General features: G+C 36.3%; 1 protein-coding gene across 1 annotated transcript in view; it reads left to right on the forward strand.

The window, feature by feature from the left end:
* LOC139694446 (PAX-interacting protein 1-like) overlaps positions 1 to 23247 on the forward strand; it is a 35014-nt gene that overhangs the window by 8828 nt on the left and 2939 nt on the right. The window contains exons 6-18 of the mRNA XM_071593038.1: positions 873 to 1865; positions 3705 to 3842; positions 4920 to 5420; positions 7008 to 7085; positions 7340 to 8234; positions 10512 to 10702; positions 10846 to 10955; positions 11149 to 11298; positions 11731 to 11942; positions 12931 to 13078; positions 15903 to 16041; positions 19584 to 19752; positions 19848 to 19948. Coding sequence (XP_071449139.1) covers positions 873 to 1865; positions 3705 to 3842; positions 4920 to 5420; positions 7008 to 7085; positions 7340 to 8234; positions 10512 to 10702; positions 10846 to 10955; positions 11149 to 11298; positions 11731 to 11942; positions 12931 to 13078; positions 15903 to 16041; positions 19584 to 19752; positions 19848 to 19948 — 3825 coding nt within the window. The remainder of the gene's footprint in view (positions 1 to 872; positions 1866 to 3704; positions 3843 to 4919; positions 5421 to 7007; positions 7086 to 7339; positions 8235 to 10511; positions 10703 to 10845; positions 10956 to 11148; positions 11299 to 11730; positions 11943 to 12930; positions 13079 to 15902; positions 16042 to 19583; positions 19753 to 19847; positions 19949 to 23247) is intronic.

The raw sequence follows: 23247 nt of genomic DNA on the forward strand, positions 1-23247 counted from the left end.
CAATCTTCATTTAGAGTCATTTTATACTTCATTGGCACTCTTGTGATACATGCTACTATACCATGCAAAAGTAGGGGCTCTCTTGTGATATAAAGAATGAGTTGTTAATATAGCTGCAATTAAATGATAATTTAAAATAATTCTTGTAGAAAGTCAATAGTGGATAAAGTGGCCTGTAAAGATGAGTTTCCTTGTTGTGCCAAGCTGTGAATATCCTATTCAGTTCTAAGGCAATCATAAATTTTTTTCCATTTCTCTGATTTTCCAAAATTTTGAGCATACCTTATTTCAAAACTTCCATGAAGTCAATTATTTCTTTGTAATGTCCTTTAGTATCTTTGATTGTTCAGCACTATGCTGTGTTAATACTGCTGTTTCAACTATGTTATTTACTTCAATTTTAGGAGACTAGTTTTATATTCACTCTATTTTGTTGAATTGTTTCAGATATTTTGATAGAGAAGTTGGATGATTATTAAAAAGGATAATTAAAAATGTCTAAATATTCAATTGTTCCCGGCTCAACCTTGTTGAAATTCATTTTAATTAAATGAAGGATACAATGTATCTTTCCACTGTCCTTTATTCTTGTACAACCGGTTTCACCACTCAAGCATCATCATCAGGTGTGACCTGATGATGACGCTTGAGCGTTGAAACCAATTGTACGTAAATAAAGGACAGCGGAAAGATACATCGTATTTTTCATTTAATTAAAATATGTGAAGTCTATCTGTTAAATATTCGTTGCAGTTGTGATCTCTGGTTTAAGAAATAATCACTTTATATTTAATGGTGTACATTCCTAATACAGAATTCCAAATGTGCTAAAAGGAACAGATGTTGTTCAGCGCATCCTGTCTTTCTTTTAGAAGCAGCAACAGTTTGTAGCCCGGGACAGGGAAGGAATTCCACAGGCTGGTGGAGGCCAATATATAATAACTAGTCAGAGAGAGGGTAGTGGACCAGGGGGTCAGCTTCATCAAGCTTTGACATGGCAGCAGCAACAATATCATTTGCAACAAAGATTGCAGCAGCAGCAACAACAACAACAACAACAACAGCAGCAACAACAACAACAACAACAGCAGCAACAACAACAACAACAACAACAACAGCAGCAGCAGCAGACTTCACCGCAACAGGCCTCACAACAGGCACAAACTGTTCAGACAGCATCACAGCAAACTCAGCAAGTCACGCAACAGCAACAGTTAACACAGCAGCAATTAGTTCTCCAGCAGTTAAATCAGCAACAACAGTTGCCCCAGCAGCAGATAGCTCAGCAAGTGGTTCAACAGCAGCAGCAAATGTCTCAGCAGCAGCAACAGTTGGTCTCTCAGCAGTTGCCTCAGCAGAAGGTACTGAGTCAACAACAGCAACCCGCAATGAGTCAGCAGCTGCAGCAACAGCAGATTCAGCAGCAACAAATAGCTCAGCAAACATTGTCTCAGCAGTTGCCACAGCAACAGCTGCAGCAACTGCAGCAGCAGCAGTTGGCTCAGCAGCAGTTGTCACAGCAGCAGTTACCTCAACAACAACAACAGCAGCAGCAGCAAATCCAACAGCAGCAAATGCAGCAGTTGCAGCAGCAAGTACAGCAACAACAGCAACAGCAGATTCCCCAACAGCAAATACCCCAGCAGCAAATACCCCAACAGCAAATACCCCAACAGCAAATACCCCAACAGCAAATACCCCAACAGCAAATACCCCAGCAGCAACAATTCTCCCAGCAACAACTTGCCCAGCAACAACTTACTCAACAACAGCTGGTTCAAGGTCAGCCTCAACCACCACAACAGCAGCCTACATCAGGAAATTGGCCCCCTCAGCAGCAGATTCACTTACCACCTCAAAGACAGGTAAGGTGCCTCTTCAAATATTCCCAATTATGTTATACACATACTATGAGGATGGTCATAATCAGAGGTATCCAATTTTTCTGAAAGTGGGAGGCTCAAATTCAAAGGTTTTTTAACAACTATACTTTTATTCAATGAATTCTAATGGTAATCGGTGAATGTTGATAGAAAATTGTAGGGCAAAAGAAAAGCAAATAATGAATCTCTTACCATGGAATACCACTGGAGTAATATGTACACATTCAGTTCTTGCAAAAGGACTCAGATTCCTGGCAATTAGATGGGTGGATAGCTCATCAAACTAACCTGGTATGCCACAATTATCTGATTGGGGTTACCTAACAAAACCAGTATCATGAAATTTATATGAAGAGAGGAAAATATTAGCGATAGTAGTTTTTTTAGGGGAGGCGACCAACAACTGACGTCATTTGTGCCATTAGGGATGGCCAGGAAAGGATTAAGAGTGGAGATAAACCCAGCGTTGGCATTAGCCTGTTCTTGACGAGAGGCACCATGGGGTCCACAGCGTAACTACCCATCCGATGGATGGCGTATTCATTCAAAGTGCTCTCCACAAAGCACCTCAAGTGGTGCTTGGGATACCGCTGAAAAATATTGACCACTGCCGAGATTCACACTTGGGCCCTCTCATTTGGGAAGCCAGTACGTTAGCCACCGCATCATCTCGATGCCAATATTATTGGTGAAAGTGAGGCTTAAATGTGCAGCAAAATAATTTGTCACCAGGACAGTGTGCTTTATTTACATGTATATGACCTTAAACATATGTTATAACCCCAAAATGTTTAGGGGTGAATATTCCTTGCACTTAATGTGACAGTTATAATCTGGCAATATTTTGACAATTATAGTCTCAGTCACATTGAAGATAAATGAAGCATAGGGGCAAAAATGAAATCGGAAATTCCCAAAACACTTTTCTTTTAGTCCATTGTCCTTAGTGACCATAGGTAAGGGTGTGGTTCCAGAAGCTTTGATGATGCATCTCAGTTCTTGACTGAATGTTATTTTGGACTAATCAGTGCATCAAGAGTCATGGTCTGCCCAATATTCCTCTATATGCTACCATTGATCAAATTTGTGCCTGGCAGCTCTTGAGATTAGTATTGTGGTGACGAAGAGAGAAATTATTTCTGAGAGAAATAGTGATCTGTACTGTAGTTGTATTTGAAATTGTTTACAAGTTCAGCTATAAATTGTGGTCATGTAATTTTACTGTTCCACAATTGCAATTTTAGCTTGGTAAAATGCAATGAATCATAGTAAAGATTGTTCTTCTCAAAACTTTAGATTATCTATTTTCAAATTGATTTTAATTTTGGCTCATTTACAGTATATAATTAGATATGTTTGTAACTTGGAGCTAAACTCTGTGAATAAAAATGTACATATTAACAAAATTTATACAACTGATGAAATTTCACCACTGATTTATCACTGATCAGGGTTAATCAGAAACAGCATTTGAGCAAGTTGAACATTTTAAAACTCATGAGGAAATATTTATGGTATTTCTTCGTCTTGTGGTCATTTTAATAATTTATGCAATTCTCTTTTGATTAGCGTAACTGTAAATATATTTTATTTAAGCAAACTCCTTTCAATGTATCATCTCATAATTTTAAGTATTGAATTTTTCTGTACAGTTTTTGTTTGTTTTTAGCCGAAACATATCTATATTGATATATTTTTTGTATTCTTACCTTTTCCATTGATAAACAGACTTTTTCCCAGTGGTTTTGCCAATTGGGATACTCATGAGAATAGTGAAGTGGCTGTCTTGCACCATTTCATTGCTCTAAAAATTGCTTACAGGTTATTCAACTGGATCAAGCAACTCATATTCAACTGCAGCAGATGGGACCTCATGAACGATCTCTTTTCATCCAGAAAATACAGAAGCAAAGGCTTATTCAAAGACAGTTGCTGGCAGCTCAACAACAGCAAAGAATGGTAGGGAATGAATATAAATAGAATTGTGCCTTCCTTTAAATTTGAAAACTGGATATTTCACTTTCGGCAAAATTCTTAAAAGTCCAGTTAACTTGGTGAAGTCCTGTTTCGTGGCTTCCTTCTGTGTGATTAATTTCTTATAAGATAATTTCATTTTAGGTTGTACCTCATTAACAATCTCATTGTTTACAATTAAAATTCATGCTACATTTGCATATGTAGTTTAAAATTGGGATTAGTCATAATTTGATTGGTCCAGTTATCATTTTTTTATCACAATTTTTTATATATTCTCTTGACTCCTGTGTTTTTATAAGTCTTATTTATTTTTATTTGTGGTTCCTGGTTCTTATTTCATGAATGCCTGTAATTTCATGGCATTTCTGCAGGACATCGCTGATTCTTTTTAATTGAGGAGGAATGTTATCAATGCCTTTTAAGACTTTTATACTTAAAGAAAAATAAAATTGCCAATATCAATACTTCTAAAATTGGAAAAATTTTATTGCATATTATGAATGGTTTTAGCTGATTTAGTTTTCTTATACTTGTGGGTGTTAATTATCTTTGGTTGAAACTACAGATATTTTATGCTCTTTTGGTTTTCATGCTGGTAATGTTTGGGGGTCTCTACGGGCATTTCATTTTCAATTCAGCTTGAATATTTTCAAAAATTCAAACTTCTGGCAGTAATATCAAATACTGTTAGATTTTGAAAGGATATTAAATGAATAATACCTATTTACATTAGCCAAAAGTTTGGGTACACTTGCCATGTTTATTTGGTAAAGTACAATTTTTCATCTTGCTGTATGTAATCTATCAGGACATGTCAGGACGTAATGCATTTATGGAATTTTCTGTATATGTATTTTGATTCATTCTTCATCCTTCTCTATCTCCTATATGGTGAGTTAATGAAGGAATCTGTGGTGTCCCTTGGGGGGTTCGAGGAATAAAATTTCCTAATTCCTGGATATGCATGTCATGGATTTTGGTAATAGCAGGATTGTTCAACTGTTCATCAGTGTAATCTTAGATGAAGAGTGTGACATAAAAGTTCTTTTTTTTACATAGGGATTGCCACCAAGGCAGTTGCCAGTGGGCCTGCAGCAAGTAGCCGTAGTGCGGCCAACAGGTCAACTTTCTCAACAGCTGCAGCAGTCACAGCAACAGCAGCAACAACTCGTCTGGCAGTTGAGGGAAGGTGGCACAGTGACAACTGGTGGGGTTGCTGTGGCCGGCACTGCTACCTCCACTGGGACACTTATGTCACCTCAGCAGGCTGAAGGTGGAGTGAGCACCACAACTGGGGTCGGGCCACCCCTGAGGGTCGTCACCCAACAGCAGCAGCAGCAAATGATGGTACAGAATGTGGCTAGTGGTGTGTCCAATGTGAGGATGGCTGGGGCTCAGAGCCCGGTGAGGCAGCAGCAGATTGCTGCGCCTCCCGGAGGAGGTACTCCGCAGCAGCAACTTCAGCTGTTGCAGTTGCAGAGGCAGCAGCACCTGGCACGCATCCAACAGCTGCAGCTGCAGAAGGAGGCTGCAGCGGCCACTGCAGCAGCCCAGCAGCAGGTTTGTGATTGCAGAAATTGTTTTTCGCCCAACCGAAAAGCATAAATGAGCTATGATCTGACTGTGATCATATGAGAATCTAGTGGAGGCAGGAAATTGCATTTGTTGCTTGGTATTTTAAATATTTGAGGCTCATTTGAGAAAGTGTCTGTCAGTAATAAATTGAGGATGATAGAAAAAAGAGCTGTTTATTCGTGGTTCCAATTCCTTACGCATTTCTTAATTTTTTTCTCATGGTTACTGTTTCATCAGCAACATTTCTGATGTTGTGATGCAAGCTTCCTCACAGAATTCTGCCCCCTTGGGATTGCAGCCAGTTTTGAACTGTGGCTATCAACTTCCATTCTGACAAATTGTTGAGACGTGAGACAGTTCTTGAAGTGTATTGTTATAAGAAATCCAAATTTCAGGAACTGTAGTGGAATTGGGAAAACATTCATCTCCTTTTTGGTGAAAATGGTTAAAAAGCACAAGCAGTTGTCATTAATTCTTTGGTCACTATGTGCACTTATCACATTAATTTTTGGTACCTATTGTGGACACAGTTAACATTACCCTGGATTGTCAGTCACAAGCCTGAAAAATGCAATTAAAACTTCTGGAAATTAAATGGAAAGAGTATTAATCATCAAGTGATGATATTCTCTCACTTGCATTCATATGTTCACTGATATCCTGTTTGGCTTACCATCCTTTGATGATGTTAAATATTTGAATACTCATTGCCTGAACTTGGACACACTATCTCACTTTTTCTACAGATGTTGTAGTAGGCTCATATGTTTCACACAGTTGACAGTAAATTACTGCAGCATTAATTCCTCTTGCATTTAGAAATCTAATAATTGATTGGACTTTATAGCTGATAGAATTGGTTATTATTGCAATCACACACACTCACACAAAGGCAAGCAACAATGAACTGATAACAATGTAGTTGTTACAATGCCCAACATACCAGTTAAAGCTACTTTGTAGGCATTAAGCACACAGGGCTGCCAATTACTGTGTATAACAAATTGACTTATTATTGAAACATGCCTCTTAGAGCTCTAAAATTACGTACCATTTTGAGGATTACATCCTAAGTATGGCAAAATTTAAAGCTCAATAGAAATATTTTTGCTCAATTAACCTTAAAGTAATGCACAAATTTCAGTTTTAAATTTAGATTGTTACTGAATTCATATGCTTTGTTTCTGATTGTGTTAAAGTCAATGAATAATAAAAGTAAATATCACAGAATTGTGTTCATAATTGTTACTTAGGCTCATATCAAAGTCATTTCAAGTCTGTTTTATTTAATTTGTTAATATCTGATGCAAATTAATGTGTAGGATTTTTATTGAGAGTTATTTCAAAGGAAAAAATATATGCTTCTTTATTTTATTCTCCACATTTTTGGACATCAAGAGTCAAAATTATATTTCTGTTTGGTTATCCTTATCCTCATTTTGAAGTTCAGAACAATTTTGGATCATTGGCTGATTTTCATAAAAATACTCAATTTTCTCTCTGTGAACATGCCCCCGTCTATTTATTTCATATTCATCATATTCTAGCTGCAATAAAATTAATTGTTTTCAGGCCACAGCAGGACAAATACCCACCTCACAGCAGCAACAGATTTCTGGAGTTTCCGTCGATGATGGGAGTGGAATAGTGGTGAGTGCATCGTGTTGTTCTTCATTTTGAATTTATAAATGTTCGATGAATTAACTTTAGAAAGAATATATGATATTTTTCATTGAATTGCCACATTGTGGTTTTTCAAAAAAGCAGTTATCTAGCAATGCTTGAAGTTTCTACTACTAGAATTAATAGCACTCCTAGGACGTGTCTCTTTCGAGGAGTGAAAGCAGGTCAGGAAGTTTTTGTTGTATTTTACATTCAGGCATTTTTTATTTTAATTATTCAAGGTGCCAACATCTCAACAACCAGCTCCGCAGCCACAACAAAGCTCTCCCCAGCAACCCTTGGTGAACCCCAAAACAAAGACTGCCCTTGCCAACATGCTCAGCATCAGGCTTCAGAGTGGAGGAACAGGAGGGTCTGGGGTACCGGTAGGTCAGCCTGGTGCCTTAGTGGGGGATGGAACCGCTGCCGGGCAGCTACGGCTGATGACGGCACAGCACCAGGCTATGCAGCAACAACCTCCTCTGCCCCCTCCTCCCCCACCTCCTCCATCTGTCCCACCCCCTGCCGTTCAGCAAAATGCTAACCCTCCTTCAGCTATCTCCTCTCCAAATTCAGCCTCACCTGCATCAACCCCAGTATCGACATCCCTCTCCCCTGCATCATCGTCATCACAACCCATACAGCACCACCAACTGCATCCTCAGCAGCAGCAGCCATTGACGACCCCAAGCCCTGGGCATCCCCCTGCAGTCATCCAACAAGCAAGCACTCAATCTGCCTTGCTGACAACCCAGCAGAGGCAAGAGCTTCACCAACAACAGTTGCTGGCCTATCAGCAACAGAGGAGGACTTTAGGAAACATATCAAATAGTGGTGTCCGACCTTCACCTCCGGCAACGCCAGGTCACACTGCTGCCATCCAGACCAGCCACAGCAACATCCAGGGGGCAGGAGGTCCAGGGATGGGTGTGCGTGTTGCTGGTACAGCTGGTGTTGGCTCTGTTGTGGCTGGCAAGCCAGGTGTTACCTATGCTCGGTTTGGCGGCCCCAAAGGCCAGGCACCAAATGCTTCTGGTCCTGGTGGAAAGCCAGTCGCTGTATCGCCACACCAGCAGGGGACTCCTCATCCAGGCTCTCTGCGTTCTCAATACTATGGGCATAATCCAAGCATTCGTCGTAAGTTAATAAGATTCTTTTAGGGCTATTTTAATTTCATTGTTTCATATTTTATATGAAATTGGAAGTCTGAGACATGATATGAAATCTTTTAACCTTTCCCATAACTCACTTATGGTATAATCATGAATCTCAATTGCTATTTTCTATGTATGTCTAAAATGGCCAGTACACTTCCTTCAAATTCACAGTCAACTGGGTTGGGGTATACTAATCACCCTGTTTTTATGGTTATTTCATGTACATTGATTTACATGCACAATGTAAAAATGTGTAATTTTAACCTAAAAATAATGGAAAGGACCCTGAGTAATCTTGATTTTAAAATAATTGCTGTGTTGAAATCCCAGAATAATGCTATCTGTATTGAGCTCTACTATGGCAAGAATGGGTTAGCTAGTGGCAAAATAATTTCTATCTGACTGTGACGAATGCAAACCCTCGTCCAGCAATTCAAACTTTTCATTTCGCTTTGGTTAGCCTGTGAAATCAATTTTCATTGATATTTGACCCCTCAGGTGCCATGCCATTATCTAAGTACAAATTCCACATTCCACATTCTAAGTACAATTTTGTCATAATTAAAAATACAAGTTTGATTGCTTTAAGGTCATGGTTTGGGATGATCATGACACTTATGATGCCAGTAGACCCGTATCCATAGTAGACTAGTGTAATATGGCAGTGTTGTCATTTCTGTTCCTAGGGTTCTTTGGAGGCTCAAAATCTCAGAAGCTGCAAATTTGGGTTTTCATCTGGCAGTCTGAAATTTGGTTTTATGGTACAAATGTGTGATTACTAAATAGACAGACCAAATGATAGAAGTTTGGATATGGTCAAGCTAATAATAGAAAGTGTGAATATTGGGGTTTGTTAAGGAAAGAAGATAAGCCAGTAATGTAGATAGTGTCAGCAAATGAATCTCATAATTTCAAAACTACTAAAAAATCCATGTAGTCATAAATAATGGCAGGATGTTTTGAGATTGGCGCCTGTTTTACTTTCAAGTCACTGCTAAGTTTAGACCAACCGGAGGTTGATTTGTCAGAAGCCGAAGACATTGAATCTTTCTCTGGGTTGACTTTTACAGTATTAGCCAATGATATACCCTCACTTAGGTTAGCCTTATTAACTGGGAGAGAATCTTTTAAAATTATCATTTCCTGTTTGAGCATGTCGATATCGGATGCCATGGCACATGCTAGCAAACTTACTAGCACAACAAGAAAAACATTTCCAAAAACTATCTCTGCTTTCAAGAATAGATCGTTCAGATTAGTGGATTTAGAATGAAAATGGACAAAATTCGCAACTTTTTTGTTGAATTAAAGGATATAGTATATCATAGAAGCCAATAGCCAGCCACCATCTTGATGTCACCTTTCAGAAGGATGTAAATGAAAAACTATTGATCATAAAGCAAGAAGTCATTGTTGAAGCCAAAATAAATCCAGGAAAGTTATTTAAATTTACTGTGCATTAATTTATATGTTTAGAAATGTGATATTCATTGATAGCAAATGCCTATCAAGGTACTACATGCATATGAAGATCAGAATGTATCATCAATGCTTAATAATATCTTTCGTTGGCACTCAACTGCTCCTATTCTCCCAGTCTCACTGAAAGTTATCATGTGATGCAAGAGGTCAAAAACAAATCTAAAATATGTCTGAACACTTAAATAAAATTTTCACTCTAGTAAATTTTTTTAATATGTTTTTATACAAGAATATGGAATTTGGTGACAAATATTCATTATTTGAGGGCACTGATACAAATTCGGCAAATACATCAATGTATCCAAAAGGGAACATTCATTTGTTTACCTTGAGATTTTTGTCAGCTTAGACATAATTAGTTTGGTCTTCAAAATTTGACCAAACGAGCATTTTGCTTTGTTTTTGGCTCCTTTGTGTGGTTTAGTCTGGTTAAAAGCCAGTAAAGTAACACCTGTCAAAGAATGAATACCTTGCATTTACCACATGCATGAAGCTTTCAGAATCTATGTAATGCTCTGCTCTATGAGCAGTGTATTTTGCAGATTGAGCAGAGTAACTCACTTTCCAAGTTCATAGTTTTATCATTTTGAAACCAACTGTAAGTTTTATTTAGTTCTAGTCTAAAATTTGAGGACATATTTTCTTTCATCTTGTCTATGATGGTTAGTAAAGATTGACCGGCATAAGTTATATATTCCTATTAAAAAGATGTCTTGAATTTTGTATGATTTCTCTTTGATCCTCATTAATTTACTATTCCAAATGTTATTTGCAGTTCCACCTGACTTGTGCCTTCTGGGGTGTGTGTTTGTCATTTTGGATTATGAGCATAGTTTAAAAGGGGATGAAAATCCTGCATCATGGCGTACAGTGATAAGAGAAAATGGTGGAGAGGTAGAGGTGGCATACTGCCCACGAGTGACCCACGTACTCTGCGAAACCCAGCGAAATCCTCTGGTTCAGCAGGTGAAGTTGTAATGCATGATAAAAATGTATTAATTTCATAGAATCTTCTGTTTAAAAATAATGATCATCTTTGTTTTGTTTTACTGTTGTTTTCTTGTTTCATAATATATGTTGATTAATGTATAACTTTATGTATATGACAGGCTTTGAGGGAAGGTAAGCGATGTGTGACAGCATATTGGCTGAATGATGTCATCACCAAGCAGCAGATAGCTCCACCTTGGCAAGCTCTTCACTTCCCTACACCATTTAGGTAGTCTATTTTGGTCAACAGATGCCCATTTGAGTATTTAAAGAAATGTTTTATTGCTAATTAATTCCTCTGCATGTATTTTATAATTAACATGATTTATTAAAACATTTTTGTTACTCAAAATCTGGGAATCCATAGCATTGTATGAACAAATTCCTATCTTTCCTTGACAGTTCTTTTAATTTTGTTTCAGCGACCAAGATAAGCCATGTAAGAAACTCATAATCTCATGTTCAGGCTTTGAAGGTGATGAAAGGTGTAGGTTGAAACACATGATAGAAAAGGTTGGTGCCAAGTACACTGGATACTATACCCGGCATAACCATATGCTCATATGTAGGAGGTAAGTGTGATTGATATGTGCTCATTTAGTTTAATTTGTTCTAAAAGAAGTGAATATTGAAGTGTTTTAATGGAATTTGAAGGGGTTTTTGATTTAAATTATACTACATGTATGTTTTTTTGTTTCCGTTTGGAGACATTTCTATTGTAGTATCTGTATAATTGTATGTTAATCATAGAACAGTAAATCAGAAAGTACTGCCATGCATATTTGGATTTAGGCCCATTATCAGCTAAATAAGAATGTGCTTCAATGCCAAAAATTGGCTGATTCGATTAGTTAATTATTTGTTAGCTGAGAATTATATGTTTTGAAGAAAATAAATAACAGATTTGACAAAGTTGTTAATGTCAGCATCTGCAAGATAAGTGAGAAGAGTTAAATTCACCTCCTAGTTAACATGCTAATTCATAATATTTTGTTTACTTGCAGGGCCGAGGGCATCAAATACAAGACTGCACGAAATTGGATGAAAGTAGTTGTCAATGCTACCTGGTTATGTGAAATTTTTGTGGGTCAGTACGGAGCGATACACATGGCATCCAATCCTAAATATCAGCCACTTCCTCCTGGAACTGTTTTGCCTGGAATTGGTAGCTTGAGTCCTTTTGTTGCTGATTACTCCTTAGTACCTCATTTAATGGGTAGGTAACAGTATTGATATCAAAGCAGATTATAGTAAAAAATCTTTGGTTATAGAATGGCAAGATTGGTTAACATTCTTGGCAAGATTAAGATAGTTAATTTTATCATCAGAGAAATCCTACTTATCTTCCAATAAATCATTGATTGAATAGATTGGGATCTCAATGTAACTAGAGCTCGTAATTCTTACAAAATTATTAACTTTATTGAATTGTTGTTATTACTGAGGGATATTTAATTATCTCTTGTAAGTTTATTCCTATGGCTTTTAGGATGGAATTGCCATGGATGCAGGTAGTTTACACCACATTTTTTTTAAATATCCACTATTAAACTAATAATATTGAATTATCATACATATTTAGACTCTGCATGACTCTCTCTTAAATGCATTGTCATATTGTAATATATTACCTAGAAATTTGTTACAGTCAGTCGTAAGTGACTGTAATGTTAAGAAATCATGAAGATGGTACATCATTAGCTACAGATTATACATCATACCTTGAAAGTGATTGAGAATATTCTAATAATGTAAAGACTAAAATTTTTAACTTTTTCCTTTTGTAACTTTGTAAATACATGCTTAAGTCTTACTGGTGGATGTTGCTGTGCTATCTTTAGTTTTTAGTAAATGGTATGAATAGCTTATACATGAGGCAACCATGAATGTCAGGCTGAGATGGTGGAAAATGTGTTTATGTGAACATAAAATTTACATATTGATGTCATTTTAAGGTTTCTATTGTTATGTAGATGTGGTAGCTTGTCGTATCAAATGACCTTTGTGAGTGCAGTGTGTACGCTTCACGATGGCCAATTTACTTCACATGTTAATCATGGGGTTTTAAGCTGTATTTTGGACATTTCTTGTTTCATAGAGAACCTCATTATATTTACTTTTTATGTCAGGATTCCACAGGGTAAATATTTTGCTGTGTCAACTGATTGACTCAAGTAGTTATATTTAATTTTCTGTGGTTTCAGCGGCTTGGAAAGTGCCAATTCAAATTACTCAAGAATTATATGAGAAATTCCGACCTGGACAAATAAGTTCTCAGAGGAGATTGAAGCGCAAACTTGATAAAGATTCAGCACAGGAAAATAAGGAGAGTAAACTAGCCATTAAGAAAAGGTAAGTATTTTTCTCTTTACAGAATCAGAATGACCCTTGTTGTGTCCTTTTCAGCTATTTCTATTTTCAGTTATTATGTAGTTTCCCTTTCTAGTAAGAAGCATATGTAGTTCATGCTTAATTGATCCAGGGTCAAAATGACTACAACTATTCGTAAACACTTAAATAAATTTTATATGTATAACGGAACGTTCATGCTAAGTCATGTGTCTAAAAATATACATGGTCATTAATCCCATAATAATCAAACCAGGAGAAATAATGGAAATACATAGTTCAGGTTTCAAAGCTGAAAGTCAGTAGAAATGCAGATGATATCCTTCATCAGTTTAATGGGTGTACATGTGTATGTTTATTTTTACAGTGTTGATTAATTAGTCTGGTTTGTAATTGAAATGCATATCTATGGAGAATCAAATTTTCCATCCTAAAATATTTTTTTTCTGAGGTTTAATATGTTCTCTGATTTGTTTTCTGGTTTTAATTTTTTATTAATACTAGATCAGCCATAAGAAACCAGTACCTGTATTTTTTTTTTTAAGGATATGCATTAGCAGGTTTATAATAGATGACTTTTGGCTTATCTTGAGGAGGTAGATGATTTGAAGTATGTGTATTAGAAGAGATGATAAAAGAAGCACAAGGAATAGACATTAAAGGCATTGAGGTGGAAGTGGAACAAAATAAATTGCTCCATTTCAAGATGAAAATGCATTCATAGAAGAGAATCTAGTAGATTTACTGGCATCATTGAATGCAGTGGACCAAGTAATTCAAATTGAAAGTAAAAGTACAGAAAAGTAAAATTCTACTATGTTGACAAAAGAAGATACAGGTGGATAATACATTCAGAGGATGTCTTACTCCTTAGTGACTCTCCACATTTTGACATAAATGCATCTGCAGTTTGGCCATTAATTAGAAGCATCAGCTTGAAATTTCAACAATGTAAAGATATCAACTATTCTGAGTTTTGTCTGTTTCCCAAATTTGTGTATTATTTCTCTGTCAAAAATTATGCAATGGAGGAATTTTTACAATAGTAGTTTTAGTTTTTAGGGGAGGCAATCGACAGCTGAGGTCATTTGCGCCATTAGGGATGGACAGGAAAGGATGAGGGTGGAGAGAAACCTGACATTGGCATTAGCCTACTTTTGAAGAAAGGTGCCAAGAGGTCTACAGTTTAATGTCCCATCCGCCAGACAACGCGCTCCCTCAAAGTGCCCCCCACAAAGCACCTCAAGTAGGGATCAGGGGACCACTGAAAAATATCTGCCTGCTCCGGAATTTGAACCTAGGTCCTCTGGTTACCCAATGGTTACAATTTAAAAAATATTTCTTGAACAGCCACCAAAGAGATGAAAAAATCAAGGATGTATGTATCGATATTTCTTTTAATTTTTTCAAAGTGTGTATTGTATGGTTGACAAGTTATCCATTTTTAAGGCAACAAAAACCCAACTTCAAGATTTTTGGTGATTACATCCTGGTATGGTGAGGCAACTAGGTCAGTATTTTCTCACAGGCCTCCAATGGTGCACATACATTTGGAAATGGCAACACTGCTATATGAGGAAATGACAGCTCTACTTTCATGCTGAAATGGGGGAGAAATAGAAATTGAATGAAACTTATCAAGTGAGCAGTTATGTAAGGACAGTGAGACAGGGACCAAGATGTCAAACTCTACCTTAGGTGAATAGGGAGGTTAAGGAGAGTGCTGGTATTTTCCTGCACCTTCATGCCATATTTGGCCCTTGTAGCTGATGAGGAATCAACCCATTGCCCCTAGTGTTTTATTTTTTCTATATGTTTTTTTATTCATTACATTTGTAGTGGACAGTGCTTTCATTGAGTCATTATATTTTAGACTGATATATCTTGACTACTCACATAGCAGAATATATGTCCTCTAATTCTATGCTATTGCTTTATTCCATTCTCTCTTAAAAGATGAGAATCAGGAATTACCTCAATGAATATCATGGAAAGATAAGCTCTAACTAAGGAGGCATTTACCTTGAAAAGTGGTACATGGATTGGATTCTTGAATAATTGGAGCAGACCAAAAAAGAATAGTAGGCTTCCAAACACATTCATGAAGATGGGCACTGATGATCAAATGTACAGATAAATAAAAGGTCAAATGTAAAATTAGAGAGAAGAGTAGAAGAGGAAAATACCATTTGAAGCACGATAAAGAAAAGAAATGCCAGATAGATTGCTCATAACTGGAGATGTAATGGTTATCTAAAAGAAAAATAATAGAAAGAATAGAGTTGGGGAAGAGCAAATTCTATGAGAGTAGTGGCAGGAGCTTCAGGTCCACCTTCCTTTGAAGCTGATTGTCTCCACTCTTCAAATGTTTTACGCCATCTTCTAGTTCTCTTAACTCTCTGCTAGTCTTCTGTATCATTAACTAGGCCTTGGCTAACAGTTAGTTCAGAAAGCAAAACTTCAATTCAAGTGTATTGCTCATTGCAAAGTGCCTCCATTGTTGTCATCGGTGAGCTGAACATATTTCTACTTAAAGTGCTGCCAATGATGCAGTACTAAAGTAAAATCAATGAAACCTGTACCACATAGATTACACATTACGTTATACAGTATAGCATAGCATTAAAGTTTTGAACAATAAATTATGCCCATAAAAATTGCTTGAACATTCATTATTGGACACATATCTCTTACAAGTATTACTCATGCATGAAAATGTCAAGGAAAAATTTTCACAACCTTGGAAATACATGAAATGTTAGAGAATAATAAAATCCGGATTCTACGGCAACTCGGTTTTAAACTTCATTTCTCTTATTCTTATTAGACGAGCAGGAGAAGATAATGAGGACGAAGCAACTGAAGAAGATGGAGTTGATTCATCTGCTAAATCGAATTCTTCTGCTCCTGAAGGAGGTTATCCAGTTGTAATGTTTTCTGGACTGCAGCCTGCAAAATTTGAAAAGGTAATATTCATTTCATTGGGGTAATTTGTTGACTAGAATGAGAAAAATGTGAGCATGACAAGAAAAATTCAGCTCTATCAATCTCAATATCATAACTATTTTTTTTAACTTTTTAATAATTTTTATATGGCCAATACATGGGCGATTGCGTTTGAACACTGATTATTATTCTAAATGAATTCCTGATTGTGATCTACTCACATTTTTTCTTCTATAAATTACAACTTACTCTGCAAGTCACCACACGGGAATGTGGTAGGTGGTGTCTTCATAATAATATAAGTTGCAGCATAAAGCATAATTTTTATTATTATTATTTTGTATTAGTAGCAGTCTGCTGTTAGGGATCGATTTTAGACAAGATATGTTTTACATAATGCTGTGATCTTGTGTGGAACTCTGCACAAATGACTATTGTTTGGAATATAAACCATACTGTGACAGGAATACTATCAGAAGTATCTATATATGACAAAATAAAGTGGGGAATTGTATAGATATCATTTAGGTATTTAATGGTAGTTGAATCGTATAGCTAAGATAAAGTTTTATGAGATAGCCTTTTTTAACAAAATATTTGTTTTTGTCATAAAGGGTGTATAATGGAACCTCCCTTAATGAGCACTTCACACATCTAGTAATTTGCATAATGAGCAAAAATATTGGTTCTGAAAATGACTAGCTTAATGAGCAACTTCTCGTGTAACGAGTGACAAGGAGGGGGGAAATTCTCAGATTCATGGCATACCTGCTACTGCAGTTTGTCTCAGGCACTCGCTCTGCTAGTATCTTAGCATAGCTAGTCATAACACATTTTTCCAAACTTTTGTTCAAATATATTATTAGTGATTTTTTTTGCAAAGTTTAATAATATTTTGTGCATAGTTTTAAAATTAACCCCGAAGAAAAATCCATTTGAAGAAAGCCATAAGAGAATGAAAATAAAAAATAATGGTAGAAATGAAATGTAAAATCATTGGAAATCCAGGACAAGGTGTGAGCATGGCTGATCTAGTATGTGCATCAAGAATCGGTCACCATCAATGATTGACGTTTTCTTCAAGAAAGCAGACAAGACTAAGGAGGTAGATGCTTCAAATAGAGTGGCAAGGGTAAGCAATACTGAAAGGTTGCTTCTCATATGCATAAATGAAAAGTGATTGTAATGCAACACCATTAACAAGAATATAATTTGTGAGAAGGGGAAAGTTATTTTTCCAATCTTTTCAAAAGATGTCAGGATTATTATTGGCCAAAGAAGTATTTAAGAGGAGCCATGCATGGTTCGAGAAGTTAAAGAGAAGAACCGTCATCCACAGCGTTTTGAGGCATGGTGAAGCAGCAAGATCTGAGGCAAAGGTAGCAGAGAACTTCATCGGCAAATTCAAAAAGCTTGTAGATTCTGAGGGTTACCCACCAAAGCATGTTTTTAATTGTGATGAGATAGATCTCTTTGGGAAGAAGATGCCGAAGCAAACTTATATTTGTGCACATAACGGTAGAAGAGAATACATTACCTGACCCCCTCATGGTACTATTTTGCACAAATTTGAGCAACGATATGAAAATCGAACCTCTGCCTATTTACCATTCTGAAACTCCATGAGCCTTCAAGAAGTGTTAAGTCCAAAACATCAGGCTAAATTAGATGTGGAGGTCACAGGAAACTTTTGCATCGTACCATGCGTGGCAGGCATCACCCGAATAAGGCAGTGGTTATGTATGCCATAAATGAATTCAATGATCATACTCAATCGCATTTTTACCAAATTTTGAAGCGTTGGCAAAAAATCTCTTTAAACAGCTACCTAGTGAAAAAGAATGAGGTATGTATCGTAAATAAATAGCAATTTATTATGATTATTTTTTGATTCTACAATTCAAGTTTGTTTTCCTGGTTGCTTCATTCCACGATAGAAAAAAAGTTGAATTAAGTCAATTATCCCTGACAATGTATACATAATTTTCTTTGAGTGAACCCTGTATAATTTTTTTTCTGTATGGAATGCATTATCATATTTTACATTAATTTATGTGCAAAATCACTAAATGAGTGTTTTACTTTACGAGAAAGATTGCGGAATGGATTATGATTATAATGAGGTTCAACAGTAATTTTAGCTTCAGCATATATATTGGTAATAATGTCTGTCAATTTATAATAATAGTTATTTACTCCATGAGGAGCTCTTTCCTGAATTTCTTGTTGTGAGACTTAGTCAAATATTAAGTAAATACAATTGTCCATTAATGGAAACATTGGCCAAGTAAATTCATAGATTATTCATTAATCAAGAATAGTTTAATATTTGATTAATGTAAAGGCTTCAGCTTCGCACATCCTTACAGATAGCGCTACATTAAGTTATTCTTAAAATTTTCATGTCATCTATCTCACTTCATGCTAGCTAAAATGTTCATTATTTTCTTCCAGTTTTTTTGCTTGCACGTCATTCTCCCTTCTGTAACTGCCGTCAGCATTCCATTACATCTGAAAATCACCTCCGTCATATAATTTTTGCTTGCATGGATGTAATTTCAGCAACGATGCAATCTCTTCTTCTATTTTTATTTCCCTATTCACAGTTACCAATGTGTTACAATTATAAATTGCCACTCATATTTTTATTAAATTTAGGATTTGTTAAGAATTTTATTGATAAGATATAAAATTATGAATACATTGGAAGTTATTATAATCATTAACTCACCATATTTTTCTTAAAATAGAAAAAGCTACAGTATAATTTTATTGCAGTTGATCAGGTCAGGTTGAGATCAGAGGAGAAATTGAATTCATATATGATTATTCATGCAAATTAAATTATGTTCATTGAAGGGTATTATGAGTATTAGTTAGCCTAATGAGTTAGTTAATAGCTTTTATATTTTAATATAACCAAATTTGAGTTGATTTTGTTTTGATCTGTCTTTTCTAGTTAGGTTAAATGTAAAAAAAGTAGTTTGACTGCTGACTAAGGTGGCTCTTAGGTAACTTCCTTGCATACTCTTCCAGAGGTGATGGGTTCCAATCCCACCTATTTGGGATATCCTCCACTTAAGGTTTTGGTACTTGTTATTGTAAAATGTCTGACCTATAATTATTCTGCTGTGCAGACTTTTAATAAATAAATGTGTATTACCTTACAACTTCATAAGGATTACTATACTCCTAGAAAAAGGTTTAAGTATTTTACTAGTCTATAGATTTACCATTGTTCAATTTTTAGGTGTCCTCTTTGGTTATCCTATGTCAAAATACTACCACAATATATAAAATGATAATGGATCATTAAATCACCACACTATATGTAAACAAATTTTTGTACTAATTTAGCAGTATTCTAACACGATGTTTTTATTTCCCTTCTTAATTGAGACATACTTAATATGAAGGCCAGCTTGCTTTGTACAGCAGAAAGCTCAAATATTCTGCTTTTATATTATTTTCTTCCCCTTGCTAATTTTTGCTATGCCTATAGCTTTGACTCCAGCATAAAGCACAAGGGCATCTAATTCTATTAAAATATACGTAATTACAGAAAATCCGTCAGCTTGGAGGATCAATAGCTGCATCATGCCGTGAAGCTACCCATCTAGTCACTTCAAATGGGAAGAGAACTGTGAAGTTTTTATGCTGCTTATCCTCTTGCAAATATATTGTAAAAATCGAATGGGCTTTAGAATGCTTTTCTCAGAAAAAATTTGTCGGTAAGTTAAATCTTTCCTTTAATCGTGTATTTTGATGTCTGGCTGATTTTTCAGTTTTTGTTCATTCTTAGAGGTTTTATTTTCTTTCCCATCAGATGAAACCCCATATATTCTTGATGATCCAGAGATGGAAAAAATGTACAAATTTAATTTAAAACAAGTATTGCAAAAACAGAAGCGGATGTCACTATTTAAGGTATGTACTGTTGATTTTGTCTCAGGCTAGGAAAATAGGAAGATCGCCCCAATAATATTTATATCTTGTTAACAGACTCTCTAGTTATATGATACTTATAAGTTTCATCTATGATATGCTGCTCAATATGCAGCCATTTCTTGTTTTCGCACTTGATTAGAACTAATACTTTTCTCTCAAAAAAATCAATAATGGGAGCTTTACTTTTAGGAACACAGTTCATTAAAATGTGTAATGAGTGCCTAATTTATCCATATTTTATTTTTGTATTACATACATCCTTTTTTGGATCGCATAAATGATTAATAATGGTACTTTGTGACTTAAATTTTATGATAATTATGAGCTACGCTTTCACCCAGATCAAATGAGGATATTAATTATTGTATAAATTGATTAATATCAAAATTTCACAAGTTGTTGACATGATAGACTTTTCAGGAACTTCCACTCCTGGAGTAACACATGGTAAATTTGGATTTAGGAGACCCTGTAGAGTTTCTCCTAGCTGGATGAATAGCTCAGAGCTGAGGGATGGCTCTACATAAATATGGGGCTTAGTGTTTTCAAAGCCAAACATCTAAATAATACTTGGCAGAAAAATTTTGGCCTTAACATTCTTTTTCAAATCAGACAAGGCCCATTTATGACTTAATACAACTTAATTCTCAAGGAAAAATACTCCTTAAGCTCTAAATAATTGTAGTGTTCCCATTACCCCTCAATAAACCGCACACTGCTGGGCTCCTGAATATCGTGGAAGTCCAGACTTGTCCGGTCCTAATTATTGGGAGTTTACTGTATTTATTACAGACTCCCAAATCCTCTTTTTCATTATAACAGCTTCTGCATAATTTACCTTTTGTACAAAGTAGATTTATGCTATCCATTGAAGTAGTGCCAGAAGAAAAAAATACCTTGTGTGCCACATGAAGTAGTTTTACTGCTTACAACCTAGGTTTCCTTGTAGTGTAACATCATTCTGGTAAAAATCATCATATGAGGGAAATCACTTTAGCTATGATAATAACTATATGCAATGTTCGAAGCTTCTTGAAATAAAAACCTGAGTCATATTTTATGTTTAACCAGTCTCTGCTTAATAGCAGTGCATCCGAAGATAGAATGTTATCTTTTATGTACATAGAATGCTTTTGGTGGTAATCATAATTTTGGTCATTGACCAAAATTATGTATGTAAAAATTATCTCCCTAATAATCTATCATTACCTCAACTACACCTCCTACATATTCAACAAATAGTGAGGTTAAATTTTACATGGTGAAGATCATCTCTTTATTCATCAATGTCATTTTTAGATAGCCTTAATATTGTTGTGAAAGGATAAAATAGCATGCTCTACCCTCACCTATCAAAGTAACCTTTGGGTTGCTTACTGTGGTTTTTATCAATGTATGTGTATGAAGTTCACATGCCATTGAGCCTAGTATTGGGTGCATTCTACTACCAAATTCACCTAAGGGTTGATTATTGTGGGCATTTTTTTTTATTTTGAGTGAGAACCTATTCTTAGTCAGTCTTTTGACACAAAGTGTTGAACATCTGTGTCTTCTTGGTTTCTTTGTGCACATAAGAGATACTTATAGCTGGGATGATTTTGGTTGTGCTGTAGCTGGCATTTTCAGGTCACTCCTGACCTGAAGATACCAGCTGCAGTGTTCGGGAATCTTGTAGCCCAGTAATAAAAGCCTATTTGAAGGCATACCTGGAAAACACAGATCATCAACAGCATCAGACCATAGTAGCCTTTACATCAGGATTGTTAAAGTCAACGATTGGTGAGCTCACCTTTTTTTATAAAGTGACTGCTTAAGTAGTTTCAGGTGGCACGAGAAGGTTGACACTCTGCTATTATTTATTTATTTAACAACTTCATTGCGGTTAGGTTAGTCATTATAGTCACTTCTTCCACCTAACCCTTATTAATATATTAAGGACAGCTAAAAACAACAAGCCCTGGGGGGGGGGGGGGGAATTCACCTTGGTGGGACCTCTGAGGCAGGTAAGAATGCCACCACACTGCGGCCAGTGTTCTTAATGCTGCAGGGGCTGTCATATTCCTAACAAGTACTAATTATGAATAGGAGTGTGAGCAAATAGTAGACTAATTTACTCAGAAGTTGGGTTTAGTGTTGAATTTAAATCGATGACCTCAGAAGCCTTGCCTCTCCTGCTGCTGTGCATGATACACGGCCGATTGGGCCAAGTCCCATAGTTGCCAGGACTCATATTCTCTATATTGTCCATCATTATATTCTTGGGAATAATAATTGAGGTGGTTTCCCATTGCCTTCCTCAATAGTGTTTTTAACATGACACCATCACTCAATGGCCGCCCCACTGGGGTCAGATGCCTTTGCAGCCGCCTCACTGAAGAACAGACGTTATGTGGACTACTTTTTGTCTGGCTTCTAACCTTCCACCTATCTGGCATGGGTGATCCTACCAGGAGCAATTTTAATTGCTCCTGTCAGCACAGCTGTTGGTTGTAGCCCATGGGAGGGGACTTTCTATCATTTACTGCATTTACAATTAATAATTTATAAATGAAATTTCTTATAATTTTTAATGTATCATGAAAGTCATGGATTTAATCATGAAAAAAAGCAAATTTCAACATGTGTTTACTTATTTTTAGCTGAAAAACAAATGTTATATTTTTCATTTATAGGATCATTGAAATGGAAAGCTTTAATTTTTTTCTACCCAATTAAAATGTATATCAACCACAGTTTCTATGCAATAGCATCAAAATGAAAAAAAGCTATGTATATCACAATGCCAAGTCATAATGAATGCCGAACACTTGAAAGCATTGGAAAACCATGCATAAATCCTCCCCTTTGTTTGCAATGGGATGGTAGAATTTTAGAAATGAATAACTGCAGGATGGATATGGTACATGTGTTGCGTGGTTGGTGGCCTCGACATCATTGGTGGGAGCGTAGCAACAGAGTCGTATTCAGTTTATGCGTCTTTTACTTAACCCTTTAAGCAATGGGGCTCAGGCACTGGGGAGTAGGGACGAGCGAGCACTTACGGGTGTAGGGCGTCTTGGGCGTGGTCGTACGCTAGGCCAACGGACTCGGAGGCGGCAGAGAAAGCCGAGAGAGGTGTAGCAGGGCCAGGTTGGGCGTCTCTGGTGTCTCGACCGATGGGCTCAGAGGCAGGGTATCAGGTGAGGAATCGGTAAGGAATGGGAATCCTGCTTCAGGAGTGTCTCACTTGAAATAGCATCGCACCTTCAGGAGGAGGGACTTCTCAGTCGCTACATAGT

This window comes from Hetaerina americana, unplaced genomic scaffold (genome assembly GCF_022747635.1).
Source record: "Hetaerina americana unplaced genomic scaffold, ioHetAmer1.1.p SCAF_5, whole genome shotgun sequence".
Classification (NCBI taxonomy): Eukaryota; Metazoa; Arthropoda; class Insecta; order Odonata; family Calopterygidae; genus Hetaerina; species Hetaerina americana.